A 19,699-nucleotide genomic window follows, 5' to 3' on the forward strand; every position below is an offset into this window, starting at 1 on the left:
CAAGCTCAAAATACCCTTCTCTCACATATAATCAGAAAACAAATGTTTTGTTTCATACCAAGACCTTCAGCATATTTACACCAACTCAATCAAACAAGTCAAAATCCAAGTCTAATTAACATTAAAAATGCTGAAATCCAATTTTCAGTGCTTTGTCATAATAGGCACCAAATCTTATCCACTCCTATTTTTATGAAAAAGCCTGCCTGAAAGAGGATGTTTCAGCCATAAAAAACCAAATCTCAGATAATCTTACCATTATCATCAACTACTCTGGTTTGTTCTTTGAAGCAATCAACAGGTAAGCCTATAACTTCTACTTCAACAAATGGATCTATGATCTGAAAAACAAAAACCAACAAATATTGAAAAGAAAGAGTGACAAAAACGAAACCCAAGCAAATGGCTTTTACAATATGGGCACTGTACATGAACATCTGGATAATTATTGGTCCTGAGCCTTATGGAGTGGATTATTAAATTGATAAGATCTCTCTCCCTTTTTTTTTTTTTTTTTTGCTTCTCCTGGAAGTACTGTGTTGGCAATTGAGGAAAACCATCAAAGCACTGCTGTGATGCTTAAAAGTAAAAAAAACCACCTGAAGATGTAGGATGTTCATGACCTAATTTATTCATGGTCTGTGTCTCCTGACAAATAACTGCAGGGTGTGAAATCCTCATCCTTAGCCCAGCCAGAATGGAAATAAACCTTCTGCACCACAAAATACCAACCACAGCTGTCCCATACCTCTCCTCTGTCTCCCAGCATGGAATCACGTGGTTTGGGGAGTTGTTGACCACTGATAATTCTTAGAACAAGCTGTTTCTTCAACTGACCAGGCAGTGGGTCTTCAGAATTTGGGTTAAAGACACCTGTAAGAATGAAGGGTCCCATAATGTGAAAATACAACAGATTACAGATTTAATTACAGATACCTTCTGGCTCTTTTGCTTCTGGCATCAGAAATGAATCTTTAAACAAACTGTACCAAGGCCTCACACTCAATCCTGTCCTGCAATCAGTGTTCCCCTGGTTTTGCAGGTTTTCCTTACCTTGACACATGCAGTTGGGTTTGAGGACATAGCCACAGTTCCCATTGGCACTGAATTTGGCCCGGTTCAGTTGCAGCATTCTCCCCTCTGACTGGTAGTTTAGTGCAACTGTAAAAAAAAAAAAATCAGATTCAAATTTGACTTCTTAGATGCAAAAAAAAAAAGCAGATTATCTTATGGAAAATTATTCTCTTATATTAGAGCTTTAGGGAGAGAAGCTCTCCAGAAGAGCTGAACTCTGAAGCCCTCTTGCATTTGAGAAGTTCATTTATTTCCATCTACCAGCCAATTCCTTGCCCGTAAGACACATGCTCAAGGGAATCAGTCCAGGGACAGTAACAAGGAGGACTCCATGGTCAGCAAAGCTGGATGAGCAGAGGACTCAGAGTCTCCTAAGGGATGATTCCAGTGCTTCTATTCAAACCTCCTGTAGAATTAAGTTCTTTTTTTGACCCAGAGATGGGGCAGCTGAGAGGTGTTTCAAAAACTTTTATTCCGTTTTTAGTCTCATGTGAAGGGTGAGACAATACAGATGTTATAATTCACACCATCACAATCAGAAATTAACTATTTGCTAATTACAATACCCTACAAGCATTCCTTGGCCTATCAGCTTGTGATACACTATGTTGTAAATGTTTTAAAGCAAATCATCTAAAATTACCTCTTGTAAGCCTTACTACAATGCATCTTTCATAGTTCTATTTCTCCAAAGTATCCAGTCTTATTTGCAAGGCCATCCTTTGAAACTTGTTTCTAGCTCCATTTCTCTCTCAACAACACCTATCCTATTCCATGGACAGAATTCTCTACAAATCCATTTCCCACAGCATCCCTCCCAAAATAAAACAAAAAAATAAAGAAGTTTCAGAAGTTTCAGCTCACCAAGTTGGCAGCCAGCATTCCAGAAGGGCTGGGGGTTGTAGTTGCTGGAGTCCACTCTGTAGGAGGAGGGGTAGATGCGGGACAGCTGGTGCTGGTTGAAACGCAGGTACTGCGCTGGCTTCTGCTGCAGGATCTGGTGTGCTTTGGTTTCACTGAAAGATGAAACCTGCCAGCTGGAAGAGACTGCAGAGGAGATTAGAGGTAATCTCCTTATTCATTTATTTATTATCTAGATAAAGCTTTCAGAAGTACATAGCATTAGTTCCTTTTTAGCTATCAAGCATCATTTCAGTGCATGCCACTCAGAGGGAACTCTGTTTTCCTTAAATTACAGCAGGCACTCTGCTTATTGGGGCAGTTGGGAAAAAGAAGCTGAATATGATGATGACCTGAATCTTCATTAAGAGCTCTTCTTTTAATGAAAAGATATGTAAGAACATAAACCTTTCCATTTCTTTGTGTAGCAACTATTTTAGTTAAAAAACTTTTAGTTCAACTTACTTTCAGTTTCAACATCATGGATGCCAACAGACTTTGTGTATTTCACCAGGTCAGACAGGGCCCTGGACAGCTTCATTGTCTTCTTCTGCTGGCTTACCCTAGAAAGGTCACAAATTAACAGAACAAATTAACTTCCCACCAATTCAGGGGTAAATGTTATCTTTCATATTTAAAAATAAAGCAGGATAAAGAAATGTATGAGACAGGAAGAACTCAAAATGCATAAAAGGTCCACTGTGCTTTGCTAATTAATCTGAAGAGCACCAAGAGATCATTCTGGTGAATTTGTGGCAGATATTGACATCTCCCCATTTCAGCCACCAACAAACTGGCATCTAGACCAGAAGCAAACCTATTTAGTGGGTGCATTTATGCAGGCATATTTTAGCAACAAAGTGGTCCAATCATTTAACAAACCTGCTGTAATGTACAGAGCTCCTGGCTAAATTCCCTTGAGAATCCGAATCGTCTTCACCCTCTTCCAGACTTGATGCCTTTTTCAATTTGCTTCCTTTTTTCTGTGCCAGAAGGAAATAAAACCATAATATCATAACTGTGTGATCAAAGTTTGAGCAGCTGGCTACAATTCTGCTTTGTTATGCCAATGAGTGTGTTACTTAGAGAAAATGGAAAATGACAGCTTTCGTAACACACAGCTCTGCAGCAAAATTTGCACATGGGGAACACTCAGCCCAGGGTCTGAGCCTTGTTACAAAGGAAGCACAAATCCCCAGATAAAAGGTGTAAATTAATTTTTGTGGTTCTCAGTTAGATTTTGGACACCCTCAGACCTTCGTGTAGATTGAATCTGTGGTGTTATGCACAATGATAAGCAGCTCCCCAGCCTGTCTGTTCAGTGAACAGCCTCACAGCGAGGTGCTGCAGATGCTGCAGTTATGAAATTCCTTTCCACTGCATGGAAAAATAAAAAACCTTCCAAGAATCCAAGCTCTGGTGCAGCCCTCACCTTGGCAGGGGCTCACCTTGCGTTTGGAGAAGCTGCCCATGAGTGACCTGCTGTGCCTTTTGCTGGCACTGAAATCTTCCCCGGATTCTGCATCATCCTCAAGTTTACTCTGAAGCAACCAAAGAGAGAAGAAAGAACACAGGAGCTCAGACAGAGTGCTCAGACAGTCTCTGGATATCAGCACAAACAGGAGGGGATTTTAGCACTGACTATTCTGGGTAACATCTCTGCTAAAGGGTTTGGCAAACCTTGGCCTTGTAGTGGCTCTCACAAGAATTCTCTGATACATCATGTCAAGCACTGGGTTTAAAATACTTCCAAACTCACCCCACAGAATGTTTTGGGAAGCTGATTTTTAGTTCTCATCCCTAGTTTAGTTTTAATCGCTGGTTATTACACCTGCTTATTGGTTGGCAGATGTCCACTGTTTTTTCATGTGCGTGGAACAATCTTCCCAAAGTTTTTGTGGCTTATTACAAAGCCTAAAGTGAAAATCCCTCAACTTCATGAAGTGTAGTCTGTGGGCTGAGTACATTTTTATAAATTGGAGTTAATATAAAATTAAAATATACTGAAAATGCATAGAACATAGAGAACCGAGGAACAAAAAGAGCCCAACATTCAAAAGGAGTTTTTATAATGGAAAATCAAATTCTTTCTGTTGAAAAGTCATTTCAGAGTACATTTCATGCTCCAATTGCTGTGTGAGCAAGATAAATAGTTCATGTATCTGACAGTGATGTTCACCTGGCATCATCATTAACTGCATGAATTCAGCTATGAAGCTGAAGTCAATACAAGATATATTTAGTAAACAATGAAACACAAGCACAATTAAACACAAATTCACCTTCTTACTATCAGACTTCAGCCCAGCCTTTCCTGAGGATGGTAGAGTGGAAACTGTAAAATTGTTTGGATCTTCACAGTCACGGATTTTGGATTCTTTTATCAGTGAGTCAAGTTTTTTCTTTGCTATATTCTCCACTCTTTTCCTGTTAGCAGATGCCTGCAAACAAAACATTAAACCATTAAACAAGGCAGTGATGAAGAAATCATCATGTGAGTCCCATGCCATGTCCAGGCTGACTCTGCAGCTGCAATAGGTGCAAGATCTATTGGGTGGAATGGATGGGAGATGCTTTAAAACCCTCTTTTCAGCAGATGCCAGAGAACTCCTGTTCCCTGCTCTGTGTGCACCATGGCCCATGTGGGGAAGTGGAGAAATAAAACTAAAAATAAAAATCAAGGGTTTTCTTTTCCACTCAGGTCTTTTAAGGGGTGACAGATTGTGTTCTCTCTATAGGCCCCAAGAATTCCCAGTTACATTTGTCATGAAACAAGCTCTGATTTTCTGAACTCTTCAAAATTTCATTTTGGAAAGCAAACCAGGTGCAGCAAACCTCAGATTCAAAGCATCAGTAAATCTCAGCACAGTGAACTGCTAATAACAAAGATGGTGCTGTAAAATAGTGAAAAGTGATATGCTGACATGTAATAACTTCCAAAAAGCAAAGAAATTATTTTTCTCCTTTGTTAGTCTTATTCACAGAGAAGTTTCTCTTTTAGATGAAAAGGATCGGATCCATAATACAAAATGAGGAAATAGCCTGAGGGAGAGAGGATGAGAATGCAAACTTTCTCCAAGGCAATCTGGTTTATGTCATTAAATGGTTTTGCTGTGTTTTGTATTGTTTCTGCAAGGTGCAGTGGAATTTGCCAAAAGATTAAAGTGACAAAAAAATAGAATTTTAAAAAAGGATGAAGAAACAAGGGATTTTCAGATTGAAGCCAGCAGAGATTTTTCTTACAGTAAAAATCAATCAAGCTCAGCATTCAGCAAAGCAAAGGGATGCTCTGTAAAAATGACCAGAAATTGATGTAAATAGAATATTTTTTTTTCTTTTTTTTTGCATTTTAGGGGAAGCACACTTTGATGCACTGAAGAATCATGAGATATTAATATTCTAAACTTTAATATTCTAAACTTGAAACATAACCCCTAGAGTAGGTGCTGCTTCCTGTGCACTTTTGCCAATCTGCCCCCATGAAGGTTTAGAACCTGAACCCCTTGTGAAGAATCCCAAAGATCAGACCACATCCAAAATCCAGAGAGTTCCTCCAAGGCTTCTTCTCACTGGGATGGGTAGCCTTGACAGACATTTACATTCACTTCACTTACATCTCCATTCATTAGTTTACAGTCATCATCAATCTCATCAGCACTGTCCTCATCAGAAACTTCTCCTTCCTCTGCATCCTCACTGATGTTGGCTGGAAGTTTCTTGCCCTAGAAGATAAATTTATTACAGAGGCAGGGGAGCATGCAGCTCTTGCTATGACATATTCAAAAAAACCCCAAAATTATTCAAAGCATGTTCTTTCCAGATTCTTACTGACTGAGAAGATATATTTTATGAACCTTAAGTAGCAGTTTCCTAAGGTCTGCTTTTTGTGAAGTGATTTAAGTTAGGGTACAGTGATAACCAGAGAGAAATCATCACCACAAACAAGAGGAGGGAAAGGATACATGAAGCAGGAGTTTACCTTAACCAGGATCTTGCCTTTAAGACTTGCTGGTGAGGGGAGCTTTGTGGAGTCATCATTGTGCACAGAAGACAGATCCAATTTGTCTCCCAGGATTTCTGTAAGATACTGAGCCATCTTCTTCTGCTGCACGATGCTGCAGTGGTTCTCAATTGACAGGATCACAGGGTACCTGCAGAAAACAGAAAGCACCAGCTGCAAATTTGGCTTTTACACCATGAAGGCTTTTCCCACTAACAACAGAGCAGTGTCATACAGATAAACCTGCAGACAAAGCCTCTTCTATAAAGACAGCAAGTGTTGTTTCTAGTTTTAGCTTCACTTTTCTTATTTATTGTTAATTATCCAGGCCAAGGCCAAGGAACAACAATGCCTGGTTGAAGACAAGACTTGTGGAGCATCTACAACATCTTCACTGTGGTCAGTGCCAGTAAAACCACACTGAAGATGGATTTCTTTTTAGAGATTATGCTTTTTTAAGATCAGCACAACAGCCTTTTATAAAGGCATTTCGCAAGATCAAACTATCAGGGATTCATTCATTAAAAATAAATTATTTCTATCCTGATGTCTGGCCTTCATTGGTTCCTCATCAGGAAAAATAAGGATTTGAGCCACACCAGGACCAAACTTTCCCAGCTGATTATGTGGTCCCAGTTACCCTTTTGGCAAAGGTTTAAAAGCTGAACCATTTCAGAAGTAATGCCTTCGATTTGTTTTCCATTACTTCAGGCAAACTACAAAAAGTATCAGGCTCACAAGAAGTTTACCTGGTCTGAAAATTTAGTGCAAGCTTATTTTCTATTTGTAAAGGCAGATGAGCTGCTTTGGGGGAGCTACTGGAAAGATTTTACAGCGATAAAGTAATTTCTATTTAAAAAAACCAAAGGTTGGCACACACATTTTGACTGTGTGGAGGAGGAGAACAAAAACTGCCAAGGTATATGAAACTTCCCATGAATAATACTGATTTTCTGAACAATGTACCTGTAGGGAAAATAACCTCTTTCTGATGAACACTCTGCATTGTCCACAATCAGGCTATTCTCTCTTCGGATCCTTTATTCCCTGACTTGTTTCCTATCCCTGGAGCACCCAGGTGTTGCCTTGGCAGCACTAGAGTGTTCATCCAGAGAGACAAAGTGGTTTAACTGCCAGCCCTTCACTAAAAACATTCACTGGCAAAACCTGTTGTTCCTCATGTGTTCTACAAGCCAGCTCCACACCTCTGGGCAGAATGTCCCTACTCAGCTCTGCCTTGGTGTTTCTTTCTGAGGGATATGAAGGATTTCCCCCAGAAAACAACTCCAAATTCTGTCTGGAATTCTGGAACAGGGATGTACAAGGATGCCAGGCAACACTCCCATTCACAGCCCTGAGACTCAAAGGTTGGCAGGCTGGATACATACTCATTCTTGATAAAGGCATATTTGTTGATAGTTTCAATCACGTCTTTGAAGAGGATTTTGGAAGTCAGGGTGTATCCATGGTGGACAATTGGTTCCCCGTCCGGCCCGTCCCAGCAGTCAACTGTAGGACAGAAACAGTGACACCATCAGAGCAGGAACAGCTGAGCCAGCCTCTGTGGGGGACAAGAAAACCCTGAAATTCCCTTCAGCAGCCCAGCCAGGTTCATTCCCACCCTGCACTCCCTCCTCTCTGTGTTGAACATCCTTCCTGAGAAGGAACCTCCTGAACTTGGCCTCATGCTGGGACCAGGTGATTGTTCCCACTGTCTGAGAGAGCCCCAAGCAAAGAAACTCTTTTAAAAATTGCTGAGGACTTTATGACAGGGAGAGAGGTGACGGAGCAGAGCATTGCTTTCATTGTGCTCCTGCTGAACCTGAAAAGGAAAGCAGAGACTCTCAGCCAGGCTGCTCACACCACAGGCCAAGCCAAGACCTGCCCATCCCTAGCCCAGCCTGGATTTTGCCTGACTTTGTCTATAACACTTGTCTATTATCATATTTCCATGGAATGTGTTACTCCTCTGAAGCACCCAATGGCACATCCACAATCCAACCTAAAACAAACCATATCTGCCTTCTGAAAAACTGTGCAAACATTTTGATGGTCAGAACATTAAAGATGACTATGAAAGAGGCAATGTCTCAGAAAGGCAGCACAAGCAGGGATTGCACAAAAGGTCTCCTGGTCACTGCAGACACTGTCACCATTTCACAGGATACTTCCCTGAGCAGAAATATCCACTTTCCTCTCAGGTGTGGCAGGAACTCTGCCATATTTGCCAGTCTGGCTGTCACACACTTGGCCAGGCAGGACAAGCACCAGTGCACTCTGCCCAACATCAGCATCCTCTCTACAGCAGGAATTTTACAAGTTTTTTTCCTCACTACCAACAAGACCACTCCTCAAATGTCTGTCTCAAGAAAATCTGGCCATTCTACCACAACACTATTTTGTTGTTCTTTATGAAAGGAAAACACCATTTCCCAGGATTTTTTCTTCTCCCCAGCTACCATGCCTTCTGCAGAAGCCACAAATCTTTCTTCAGAGAGGAGAAACAAGACTCCAGAGCCCACTGGCAGCTCCTTTTTGCTCTTTACCTTCCACACAGCGACAGCCAGACTGTAGCACCCATGCATACATGTCCACCCTGGACTGGGACATCAGCTGATCTCCCATGAGGTAGGTGTTGTGTGAAGAGGTAATGAAATAGTGACTCAGAGGGTAGCTCATGTCCTGGTTCACTTGGTAATGCTCTGGGTTGAAGATGTCCCCCGATGGACTCCTCATGTAATTGGTGAAACCTGTCAACAAACAACACTTTAAATAATGTTTCATTAATGTTTCACAGTTTCATCCTTTTTGTTGCTGCAACCTTCCTAAAACCAGCCTAAAATGCATCCTTATATTCACCAGCACATTGAAGATAAAGAAATAGCATCACTACACCCAAATTGTCACCATGACCAAGGGCAAGTATTGATTTTCTCATTGCTTTGTACATTTTCCTGCTCTGCCTTTCCTGATAAAAATATGTCTATTTAATCCAAACCTTATAACTTGTGCCAAAAAATTCTGCTAGGGCATTGGGTCACATGGCATATAAAAGCCTCTGAGATCTGCAGTCATATCCTCAGTGAAATCTTGTAAGATCTACAGTATTGGGATGCATAGAGACAGTTTTTGATGGCCCAACAGGAGATACTCTCCTCTCCTCTTTCATTATTTTCCAAAAAACCACCAAAATAATGACAGTACACATTGGCTTGTACAAGCTACACTCTCTAATTTGGAAATGACACCACAAACCTGCCTGTGGAGTGGGGAGCTCTGCAGTGCTGCACTCATGTCACTTCAGAGACTAAAGTTCACTCCAGAATTGACACTGAAATATCAATTATCTGCGGGCCTTCCAGTGATGCTACCAGAAGAATTTCTTTTCCAGAGCAGTGGGATGCTTGTAAATCCTGCAGGCATCATCACCTGGGCCCTCTGTGTATTGCAATCACTACTCTTGTTCAGAAGCAAAGTTTTAGCAAGTTATGATTTAATCTTTGTGTGAAATTGCTGCTCTCAGACCTGCAGCAGACATTTGTGCACATATCACAGCCACTTTCACAATTCAGACTGACACAAAACTCTGTAACTTCCACTTCAGATCTCCCCCAGAGGTTTTTCTTTCACCACCGAGGAAAAGACTCAGACTCCCATTCACACCCTGGCTTTGCTGACAGTGATGATGCCTTTGGTCAGTAGGTTTCTGCTTCAAGACTTCCAATTCTCCTGACATTTCACTCATTCCATAAATGAATCAGTGCCCCTGTGAAAATCCTGCCAGGCTTCCAAAGGTCTTAACACACTCTGACTGTGACAAGAGAAAATGTCACCTTTATGATGGTCCTTCTAGGCTACACATTTGGTGTTGAAAATTTTATTAAAGGAAAAGAGCTGATAAACACAAACAGCAGCCAAAACATTTTGAACAACACACTGGGACACAGTGCCAGGGAATTCAACTCAGCCCAGCTGAATATTGAAGTCTTTTGGAGCACACACCATGCTCAATGAGCACATCAGTGATAGAGGCAGGAAAACAAAAGATGAACCAAGGCAGAGCAGCCACTGTGGCAAATGGACAGAGCACAGAGTGTGTCAGCAAACACACAGCCACCCACTGGTGGCAGGTAATCAGTTCTTCCTGCTGCAAGATGAATTCCACCCAGCACTGGGAGGGCAGCTGCTGCAGCAGCACCATTGTTTGCTTTAAGCTCTTGTTAAAATATGATGGTTGCAATGAGTTCACACTAAATGGATTTATCAGTCCTACAAGGAAGAAACAGGAATGGAGGAAGGTGCTGGTAGCAGTGAGTCCCAGAGGACTGCACTCAGGGAAGGTGCACTGGCACTGTGGCACTTTGATCAGCACACAGAGGTAAAGGGTTTCTTTAGAGACTGTGAACGAGCCCATTGTCACAGGCCAGTCCAAGGTGCTCCATGACAAAAGCCAGCAGAGCTGAGGGCAGGCACATGAATGAATAGGAAAGGACAAAGAGCACTGTTCTGTTATTTCACTACTACTGAGGTGCAGCCAGGTGTGGGCAGGATGCTCCTGTCTGGCTGTACCAATCTGAGGAATGAACAGGCACCTTCAGCTTCCATGGCTGCTGCATTTCAGTCCCCAGGGCAGCACTGGATGTGTTTTTTGGGAGACAGGAGGCATCTAAAGTCTCAACTTCACACAAAAACAGGAGAGAAATAACTCCTCTGTGTGTGTGCACACACATGTTCATACATGATGTACATGCAGACACAGGTTTGGGATTTTTAAGCAGCTTTTCCTCCTTTGTCAGCACCAGCCCAGCAGTGAGCCCTGTCAGCTCCTCAGTCACCTCTGCTTGGGTGTTACCAGAAATGTCCTGCATTAATGAAGCTCTAGATTAGGTCTGTTCTGTTCTGCTGCACTTGCAGCAAGTTACTGGAGGGGTTAAGGTCACAAAGCTTTTTCCAGCTGTCTCCAAATGACCTCACCTTCTCCTTCCCTCTGATCAGGAGCAGACACCAGCAGAATGTCACCATGCTGGACTCTCTCTTACCCTAACCCATAAATTCTCTAATGTTTTAGCATCCATTCTGAGGCAAAGAAATTGTATAGATGTTGTTGTTGTTGTTGTTCTCTGTGGAAACTTACAATACTTTGAAAAGCCTACTCTCTACTTTTTTAGGTATGAGGAAAGCAAGATAATGAACTTGCTTATTCATTATTTATGTGACTGCAACTGTCTGTAAAGACCAGAAAATGAAAAGAATGTCATCTGCTCCCTCACTGGCATTAGCATAAGCTTTAAAATAAATTGAAAATTTAGTCTGGAAGTAGAACAGACCTTGACCCATCCTAAGCAACCACCTTACACACTGTACCAGAAACTACCCACTTCTTCCTGCAGGAAACCAAACAACTTCTGTTCTGCCACTTTTCGCGATGACAACACACCCACAGAAATGGACAAGGCTGATTTTCTAAACGTCCAGGAACTTTTGCACAGAACCTAATTCCTCAGGAAAGTACTCCCTTCTTGGGGTCAATAAATCTGGCTGAAGATTTACTATTTAGGGGAAAGGACTTACAGTCAGCCCCCAAAATAACAGCTACCACCCTGGTGGCACAGCATTGGTATATTTAGAGAGAAGGCTTCAGCAGCAAAGGTCAGGAAGGCAGGACCAATTTAATCTATCATCCCACTCAGACATTTACTCTGGATCACATCACTCTTCTTATATTAAGACTTAATTTGATTTCCAAATTGATTTGATTTCCAAAAATACCTGCAGGAATGATGCAACTAAATTCAACTGTATTTTCCAAAAGCACAAATAGAGACACCTCCAGCTCCAGCTGACTTTCAATGACTGCTGCTTCATCCTGATATGTACCTTTCAAAACTCCTCCAAAGAAATCTGATTTTTTTAGGTTCCTCAGTAAATGGTAGATATTTTTAAAAAAAGCAAAAAGACTGGAAACATACTTTATACAACATGACAAAATTCTACATCTCTATATTCTGCAAGCAGCAGCAATATTCTCCTGAGCATTGAGCCAGCTCCCTTTTCCCCACAAAAGCTGCACCAGCCAGCTTACCATCAATTCCCAGGGCTCCCTCCTTCTTGTTCTCTGGGCATGGCTCAAACTTGCTGATGATTTCCAGGCAATGTTCTTTAGTCACATTTGTCATCTGGAAAAGCAGCAGAAATGCAGTGTTAACTATTAATCACAGCTTCTCTGAGCTCTCTCCATCTCCAGTCCAACAACTGGGCAGATTATCCATGGTGGGACTGAGGATTTCCAGTTCCCCAGAGGGATTCTCACTCCTGTCAATCAGTGTCAGGTCAGATCAGAAGGGGAGCTCTCTGTGAAAAGTTTCTGTGCTATTGGCAGCTGCCTGATGCCAGAGTTCTGCTTTGTAGGTCAGATCTGTTGTTAGGCACCACAGAGCGTCCAAACAGAACGAGCTTTGCCACAAACCAATGGGATCTCTTCTCTTGTAGGATTAGAGGATTAGTTTGCATTATCAAAGGGTTTTTTTACTTTAAAATAAAACAAGAAAATGTCTCATCTTTATGCAGCAGACAGAAAAATCTGTTAGTAGCAGGGAAACAGAGAAACAGGACATAATGTTCTCAGGAAATCTGCTAACTTCAAGGTTGCTCTGCATTCTCAATTGAAAAAGAAAAGAGTACAAAGGGAAATATTTGTCTGTAAATGTTGTCATTTATGAAACCAGGGTCATTAATACTGAGCTGTAACTTTTTTACATAATGCAATGTTTTAGTAACTTAATTTTAACACAATTAATACTCCTGCTATTAACTGTGGATGTATTCTCTATTATCCTGATATTATTTAACATTCCTCTCCTGAGTGGTCCAGCAAATCCTTTCTATTAGATGCTGTACATGAAAACACAGCCCTTGTCATCAGAGTGCAATAAAGTGACATCAATTTGGCAACACAGAATCTTTGCCTGGGGGAAAATGAAACCACCAGCACGTCTGCTACAAGATCAATGCCTTTTCTGGGGGTAATTTAAAACCTAATAAATAAAAGTAAGAGAAGAAGACAAAAACCTCTAACTCTGGATTTGAACATTGATGATACCGGGTTCAAAAGATGAAGCTCTGGAACACCAGGTTTTCCTGGAATGGACTAAAGATGTTTTCCCTGTCCATGTTGTATGAGAAAGGGTGGCAAGGGAGAGAATTCCCCCAGGCAAGGTTTGGCCATGTCAGTAATTAGCTGAGTTGATTTCTGTCCTGTGGTGAGTGTTCATTTTCCCCTCAGCATCTGGAGGATCAATTGACCAATGAAATGGAAACACACCCACTTATCTAAGATAACTGCCAGAGAGGTGGATTTTTTTATTCATTCCTTTCATGGACAATGACTGAAAATCATGGACATTTATGGCTTACAGGCAGGAAGCTTCAGAGGAGACCATGAGAGGAAAAGGGCAAAGAAAAGTCAAAACATTTGCTCCTGCAGCACTGGACTTAAATCACTCTGAGAAAATTCCTTAGGTACTACAATGCGTTTCAAAGACTCTCCTATACATTAATCATCCTCTCAACTGCTCTTTGAAAGATAATCTTCCAGTTTACACACTGAGATAGTGTGACAAAGTAATTCAGAGTTTCATCATGAGCTGTGCACTAGGTCACAAGCAGAGCCAGCTTTGCTCCAAGGTACTGGGAACAGACAGATGCTGATGGGATTGTTCAAGGGGAACACAAGAAAAAAATAAAGCAGTTCTAGAGATTATATTTAGAGGCACACTAGAAGAGCCTACAGGGCAAAAAGGTAGTGAGAGCAAGAAGATTCAAGAAATAGTCCTAGATGAAAATCAAGAGACATCTGTCTATTTTTCAAAAGTCCCCACTCCTTTTGAAAGGGAATTCATTCCCAGTGGCATGCAGAAAGGCCTGCAGCTGGAATCCTGCTCCTGGCTTGGGCCTACCTTCTGCTCAGTCTCCAAAAAGCGTTTCAGGTCATCTGTGTCCAGGTAGTCCTTGTGGTTGCTGTAGGTGAGCATCAGCAGGTACAGATCGCGCCGCGTCGACATCATCTTGTAGAAGGCACAGAACTCCTCAAAGTCCAGCGTGCCCTGGTTGTCATCTGTGTCAGCCTCCTGCAGCACACAGCAACCAGACAGTCACAACCCAACTGCCTGCACCAATTTTAAATAAACAAACCCCTGCATGAGAGCGAAGCACTGGAGTTAAGTGCAGGTTGAAGCTGCGTGACATGGCTGCTAGAACTAACTGATCTATCAGCCTTGTCACAGGAATCCTCTGCACAGCTTTGAACCTCTCCCATGGACACATCCATGCCAAAAACAACTTTGAAGGTTTTAATTATTCCACAGGGAACCCTGCTGAAGGATTTCTTCTGTCTACAGCAATTAAGTGAAGGCAAGATATGTGTGTGTCTGGCAGAATTACCCACTCACATCTTCAGATGATCATTGGAGCCCAAGACATCTTGAAATTAATTTTATATCCAGGATTTGAGAGGATTTCTGTAAAATCCATGGCCATAAACTAATAAGATCTGGAAGAATACTAATTTTGCAAGTAAAGAAAAAAACCATCAGGGATTTCACATAAAGGCTTGCTGGTCCCTGCAGGGACTTTGTGATAACAAAAGCTACACATCTCCATTGTTGCTCACTAAATTGGGCCAAGGTCAGCAGAACACAATGTCAAACAAACAGCTCTCAGCAGCGCAAAAATCTGACAGATACAGAAGTTTGCATGCTGGGTATTTTATTAGTACCAGCTACCAGAGGATATTGGATACTTTATTTGATAATATTTGTTAGAGAGAACATTATTGGAGGAAGAAACATGACTGGGTTTCTGACCTAAAAAGTATAGGAAAAGAGCAATCTTGGAACTGTGTGTTTTCACATTATGTAACACCAGAAGGTACCTGGTGTGTTGCCTTTTTCTGTGCATAACGATTTATCTGTGACGTGTTTCTGGAGCTCTTTCCAATTTACCAAATGGACTGTGTAGTATCTCTCAGTAGAGTGGAAACAAACCAGCTGCTGAAGTATTTGCTATTTCTCCTACTGGATTTCATGTTAAATCCTTGCTTTTTCAGGAAAAAGAAATCTTACCTTAAACATTTGCTTGACTTTCTGTCGGGGTAGGTTCACATTCAGTTTGTGCATGAGCTGGAGCACTTCACTAATACTCAGACTGCCATCCCCATTTTTATCTGCCTCATCAAATGTCTGCTTCAACCACATTGAACAGGAGTTAAGGAACAGCATGGATTATTGAAGGATATTACTGAACATCATGGATATATGATTTTTTTTCACATTAGGAAACTCTGCAAATAAGACTGGGAATGAAAGGTCAAGCGAATATCTAACTCTCCTCGTGTTAGTTCAGAAACAGCTTCTAGATTTGCTGTGCTCAACATGCCACAGGTGCTCTGTGCCTATTTGACAACACAGAAGAAAAACTTCTGAGTGAATCTCCATGTTACATCACCAAATTAAATGGGTGGTTTTACATTGGGAGTGAGACTCAAGAATGTACCTGTGTCCTTTTCAGTCCGCTGCACTCAGTCATCTCCATCTCCAGGACAATCATCTTCATGAACTCTGTCTCTGGAACCAGGGAATACAGTGGGAACTGCTCTGAAGCTCTGAGCCTAGTGCTTACTTGTAGCAAAGCAAATACTGTAAGGAATCCTGAGCTTCTCCCACTCCTGGGAAAGCTCCCAGGCAGCACAGGAAGGATATTGGTCTCTGGTCCTTTGGCGTTTGGAGAGGCTGTCCTCGTCACTGATGCCTGCCATCAGGTACTTCAGCCCTGTGATCCAGGTCCGTGCCTCCTCAGCACTGGAGGACACCAGGTCCAGGGACTCCATGTGGTCCCCGTAGTAGATGCTGAAGCAGCAGTTGGGGTCGAAGCTGCCGTCGGCATAGCGCTGGAAGATCTCTGACTGCTTCCCCTCACACACCTCCTGGATGGAGTCGATGGAAACTGCAGGGACAGCGATGGCTGTGAGCATGCCCAGAGACATCCCAGAGAGGGAGAGCCCCAACCTCATCCTGCAAGGCCCCAGTTCACACAAGGGTGGCCTCCAACTCATTTACAGCACCCTACACCCCTGCAACTTGCATGGCCAACCACAGCAACTTCAGCTTCATAAATTACCCATCATAAAATAATTTACTGCCCTTTGAAGTCAAGTACATCACAGTGGAATCCTTTGAACCCTTCAGGCAAATACCCAGTGCCTTGCCTTGGAAGCAGGTACCACAGATAGAGTTTTCCCCACCTGGGCTGAAAGAGAGGACTCAGCCCATGGTGCTCTGCAGCACTATTGCCAATCTAATGTAGATTGCTTCCCCCATTGGGCAGTTGACCCTGCCCACCCCAATTATTCATCCCTCATTGCCCCTACAGGTTGCTGCCCTTTGCCCAACCCCTTTTCCCTCAGGTCATTGGTCACTGACCCCATACTTAAGTCTGTGCACAGCACATGCTCGTGTCTTTTGTCCGTGATTTCCCTTCAGCATGGTGGAGCCAACGTTCACTGGAATTTATCATACAAAAGGCCCTTCTGCCTCTCTGTGCTGAGCTAGCTGTGGTGAGTGTGCTGTGTGGAATTGACTGCTTTCCCTGAATGCCTACCCAAGATAGTGGATGGTGTTATCTATTTTCCAATAAGCTTTTCCACAGGAGATGCTTATTGGGAAATACGTAACACCATCCACCATCTAAACCCCACCCTGCTACACAACACCTCTCACTGAGCCAGACCCTTCCTTCTCATTTGTTTACAAGGCCCCAGGAGGGGTCAGAGGGGGGTTCTGTGGCTGACACTCACTTTTGGCTTTCTCATTCTTCCGAGAGGGTCTCCAGCGAATGCAGGACCTGTGATCATCCAAGTAGTAGAAGCGGACCAGCCCCTTGGAGCCTCCTCGGAGTTTGATCATCTGGGTGCCCGCCTGCATGGAGCTCATACATCTTTCCACTGAGAGGGGAATAAAGAGAGAGCAGTGAGCCAGACCTTGCTCCCCTTGGAATTGCCTTTACAGGATGAAAACGCATCAAGCAGCTGCCAAGTGAACAGCTCAAGTCAAAGGAGAAGGGTTCCTGTAGTGCCTGGTATAAGAGGTCAGGTGTTAAGATAAAAAAGACAGAAAGATTCTTGGTGACTGTGTACTTAGGTGTAAATGTGAAAGTTTTCATTCCCATATAGATTTATAAGAAATGATCGTATGTTGGAACCAGCACAGGGTATGTGCCTTCCTCAAGACATCTCAAATCTGAGCTCCTACAACATGTAAACCTTGTGCTGGACACAGGGTGAAATTTCACCTGGAAACTGGAATCCTTGGCCAGCAAGGTCCCACTGCTTCTATGGATTAAGTCACTGATCCTACAGATTTACTTAGCAAGAACCTCACAAACTTTTCATCTCCCAAATCCTCCAAACCCCCATTTTCCAAGCAGGAAGCCTCTCACCTGTGTTGTACTTTGCCTCTGGGCCTCAGGACCTGTTCCATTCCTGTGGGTTTGGCAGAATCCCAGACAATGCAGCCTTAAAAATCACGAGTGTTGGGAGAAGCTCCCTCCAAGGGTCTGCTCTGCCTCTCCTGCCCTTTCCTGAGGAGCTGCTGCCAAACCAGGGCTCTGGCACTGGCAGCTCCTGGGAGCCAGGTCGGGGCTTTCTGAAATCCAGCTGCTGCAAGGACTAAGCTCAACAACTTCAATCCAACTGTGAGTGGCTGGCTCTGTCCCAGGAATAAATGCAGACTCACATTTTCTGCCAAGTCTCCCATTTATTTCCCCTGATGACAGAGCAGAGCCTGTGACCTGATTTTCCTCTGACTTTCTGCCTGATCCGTTTAAGTAAAATTAAAACTATTACTGTGTTCAACATTCTTTTTTTTTTTCAGCCCTAGAGATGAGAAGTGAAAATTACTGCTGAGATTCTGGATTGAAGAATGAAAATTAATACATGCAGTACACATTCTAATTCAGAAATAAATGCAAGGAGATTCTGAGGTCAGGTTTCTTTTATCAATCTTCTGCCATCAAGATTAAAGATGAAACAGTGTCCAGATGAAAACACTGATTTCATGTGTTCCAAAATGCATCAACACCAACACAACTCTTTGGGGTGATTCAAGTCCACCTCTCAGGCAAAAGCAAAAGCAAGGTAAGTAAAAAGAAATGGGGAAAAGCTTTGATGTCCCTTTGCTTTAGAGCTCATATTCAGATAAAGTCAATTAATTCACTCTGGAAAGGGTTCAGCAAAACAGACTCATTTAAAAGCAGACCTCTATGGTACAAGAAAATTTTAATTTGAAGGCACAATTCTGTAGAGTTCATTGTCCATGTTAATAAAATATTCATGGAGGGAAGGTGTGGAATTGAGAGCAAGATAATCCCTTGTGTAACATTTTACTTCTTAAAGCTGGACCCTTGTCTTCAGGCACAGATACCTTTAGAGAAAATCAATATTCAGCAGGTATCACCATAAAGGCAAGAGCTGTGCCAGAAACATCCACTGCAACATCGGATCCAAACTCAGCCCAACCCTCTCCCAGACACTCAATCTTTTCAATATCTGCTTTCATTCTGATTCAGAAGAAGAGAAATATTTCTCAGATTTACTGAAATAATAATTATGGGAAGCTCGAACTTATTTTCATTTCACAAGGCTCATAGGGTTTTTGAAAAAAAATATTCAGTCAAAATAGGTAATAAAAGAATTTCTCTGAACAGTAATCACACACACTTCAAAATCACATTAAATTTCCGACTTCCTCTATGGGAATTATAGCAGCAAATAATCTTATTGGAAGAAATCAGAAGAGGAGAAATGGGAAAAGTATCAAAGACCACACCTGTTACAAAGCAGAAGATAATGAAGAAGTACCAAAATAAAACCACACTTTCTGCAACACCCATTTACTTTGCTTTTGCACGAAGCAGGAACATGTTCTCTGCTGTTAAAATTTTAATAAGCATCCTTGGATTGCTTTTTCAATGCTGCTGTTTATTTTGTTGCAAGATTTCTCCCCCAAAGCCACCCTGAGCACCTCACAGCTGCCTGCTGCATTCCCAGCTCATCTGGACAGATCTTGGGTGATCCATGGCCAGCCCCAATATTTCAGTGTTGCCATCTTTTGGGACTGGTGACACAGGGAAAGGAGGGCACAAATATCTCTCCCTTCCTGTGGGAGAGCAGATTTGGTGGATTCTGGCAATGCAGGGGGAAGGAAAACCCCAAAGGGAATGCAGAGGTGTTTGCTGGGGCACCAGGCAAGGGCCAGGAGATGGAGCAGGGACACCTCCACACCTGTCCCTTCTGGGGACTGAAAGTTTAGAGCACTACAGAGATTGGAAGAAAGAAAAAAATAAAAAGAAAAAAGAAATCCTAGTGGTACTTCTATCAAACAGAAAATGATATGTTTTTTTTCCCTGAAGTCTTTCACAGCATGTAAGTGAAAAGGGCACACTGCTGAGAAGTAGAACTGCTTTTCCTTGCCATTGTTCACATTCCTTCTTTAAGGATTCATTCCTATACTTCAGATAAAAATCCCCCAGTCTTGCAATGAATCAGGTTTTTGAACAAATGGCTCTTAACTATCTTCAATTAAGGCTGAATTACAGCTTTTCTGTTTTTCACTTCATTAGTTCCTTTTTTTTTTTCAGAATTCAGCTTATGTTCAGCTCTCTTCTGATCTAATG

General features: G+C 42.3%; 1 protein-coding gene across 1 annotated transcript in view; it reads right to left on the reverse strand.

Moving 5' to 3' along the window:
- PLCH2 (phospholipase C eta 2) overlaps positions 1 to 19,699 on the reverse strand; it is a 76,006-nt gene that overhangs the window by 13,623 nt on the left and 42,684 nt on the right. Inside the window, exons 3-19 of the mRNA XM_030964007.1 lie at positions 16,824 to 16,970; positions 15,730 to 15,973; positions 15,094 to 15,223; positions 13,930 to 14,100; positions 12,057 to 12,150; positions 8,521 to 8,724; positions 7,363 to 7,483; positions 5,954 to 6,125; positions 5,589 to 5,696; positions 4,257 to 4,415; positions 3,423 to 3,515; positions 2,857 to 2,957; positions 2,440 to 2,537; positions 1,939 to 2,121; positions 1,054 to 1,161; positions 749 to 873; positions 257 to 341 (exon numbers count right to left, since the gene is read on the reverse strand). Of these exons, the coding sequence (XP_030819867.1) occupies positions 257 to 341; positions 749 to 873; positions 1,054 to 1,161; positions 1,939 to 2,121; positions 2,440 to 2,537; positions 2,857 to 2,957; positions 3,423 to 3,515; positions 4,257 to 4,415; positions 5,589 to 5,696; positions 5,954 to 6,125; positions 7,363 to 7,483; positions 8,521 to 8,724; positions 12,057 to 12,150; positions 13,930 to 14,100; positions 15,094 to 15,223; positions 15,730 to 15,973; positions 16,824 to 16,970 (2,343 nt within the window). The remainder of the gene's footprint in view (positions 1 to 256; positions 342 to 748; positions 874 to 1,053; positions 1,162 to 1,938; positions 2,122 to 2,439; positions 2,538 to 2,856; positions 2,958 to 3,422; positions 3,516 to 4,256; positions 4,416 to 5,588; positions 5,697 to 5,953; positions 6,126 to 7,362; positions 7,484 to 8,520; positions 8,725 to 12,056; positions 12,151 to 13,929; positions 14,101 to 15,093; positions 15,224 to 15,729; positions 15,974 to 16,823; positions 16,971 to 19,699) is intronic.

This window comes from Camarhynchus parvulus, chromosome 21 (assembly GCF_901933205.1).
Source record: "Camarhynchus parvulus chromosome 21, STF_HiC, whole genome shotgun sequence".
Lineage (NCBI taxonomy): Eukaryota > Metazoa > Chordata > Aves > Passeriformes > Thraupidae > Camarhynchus > Camarhynchus parvulus.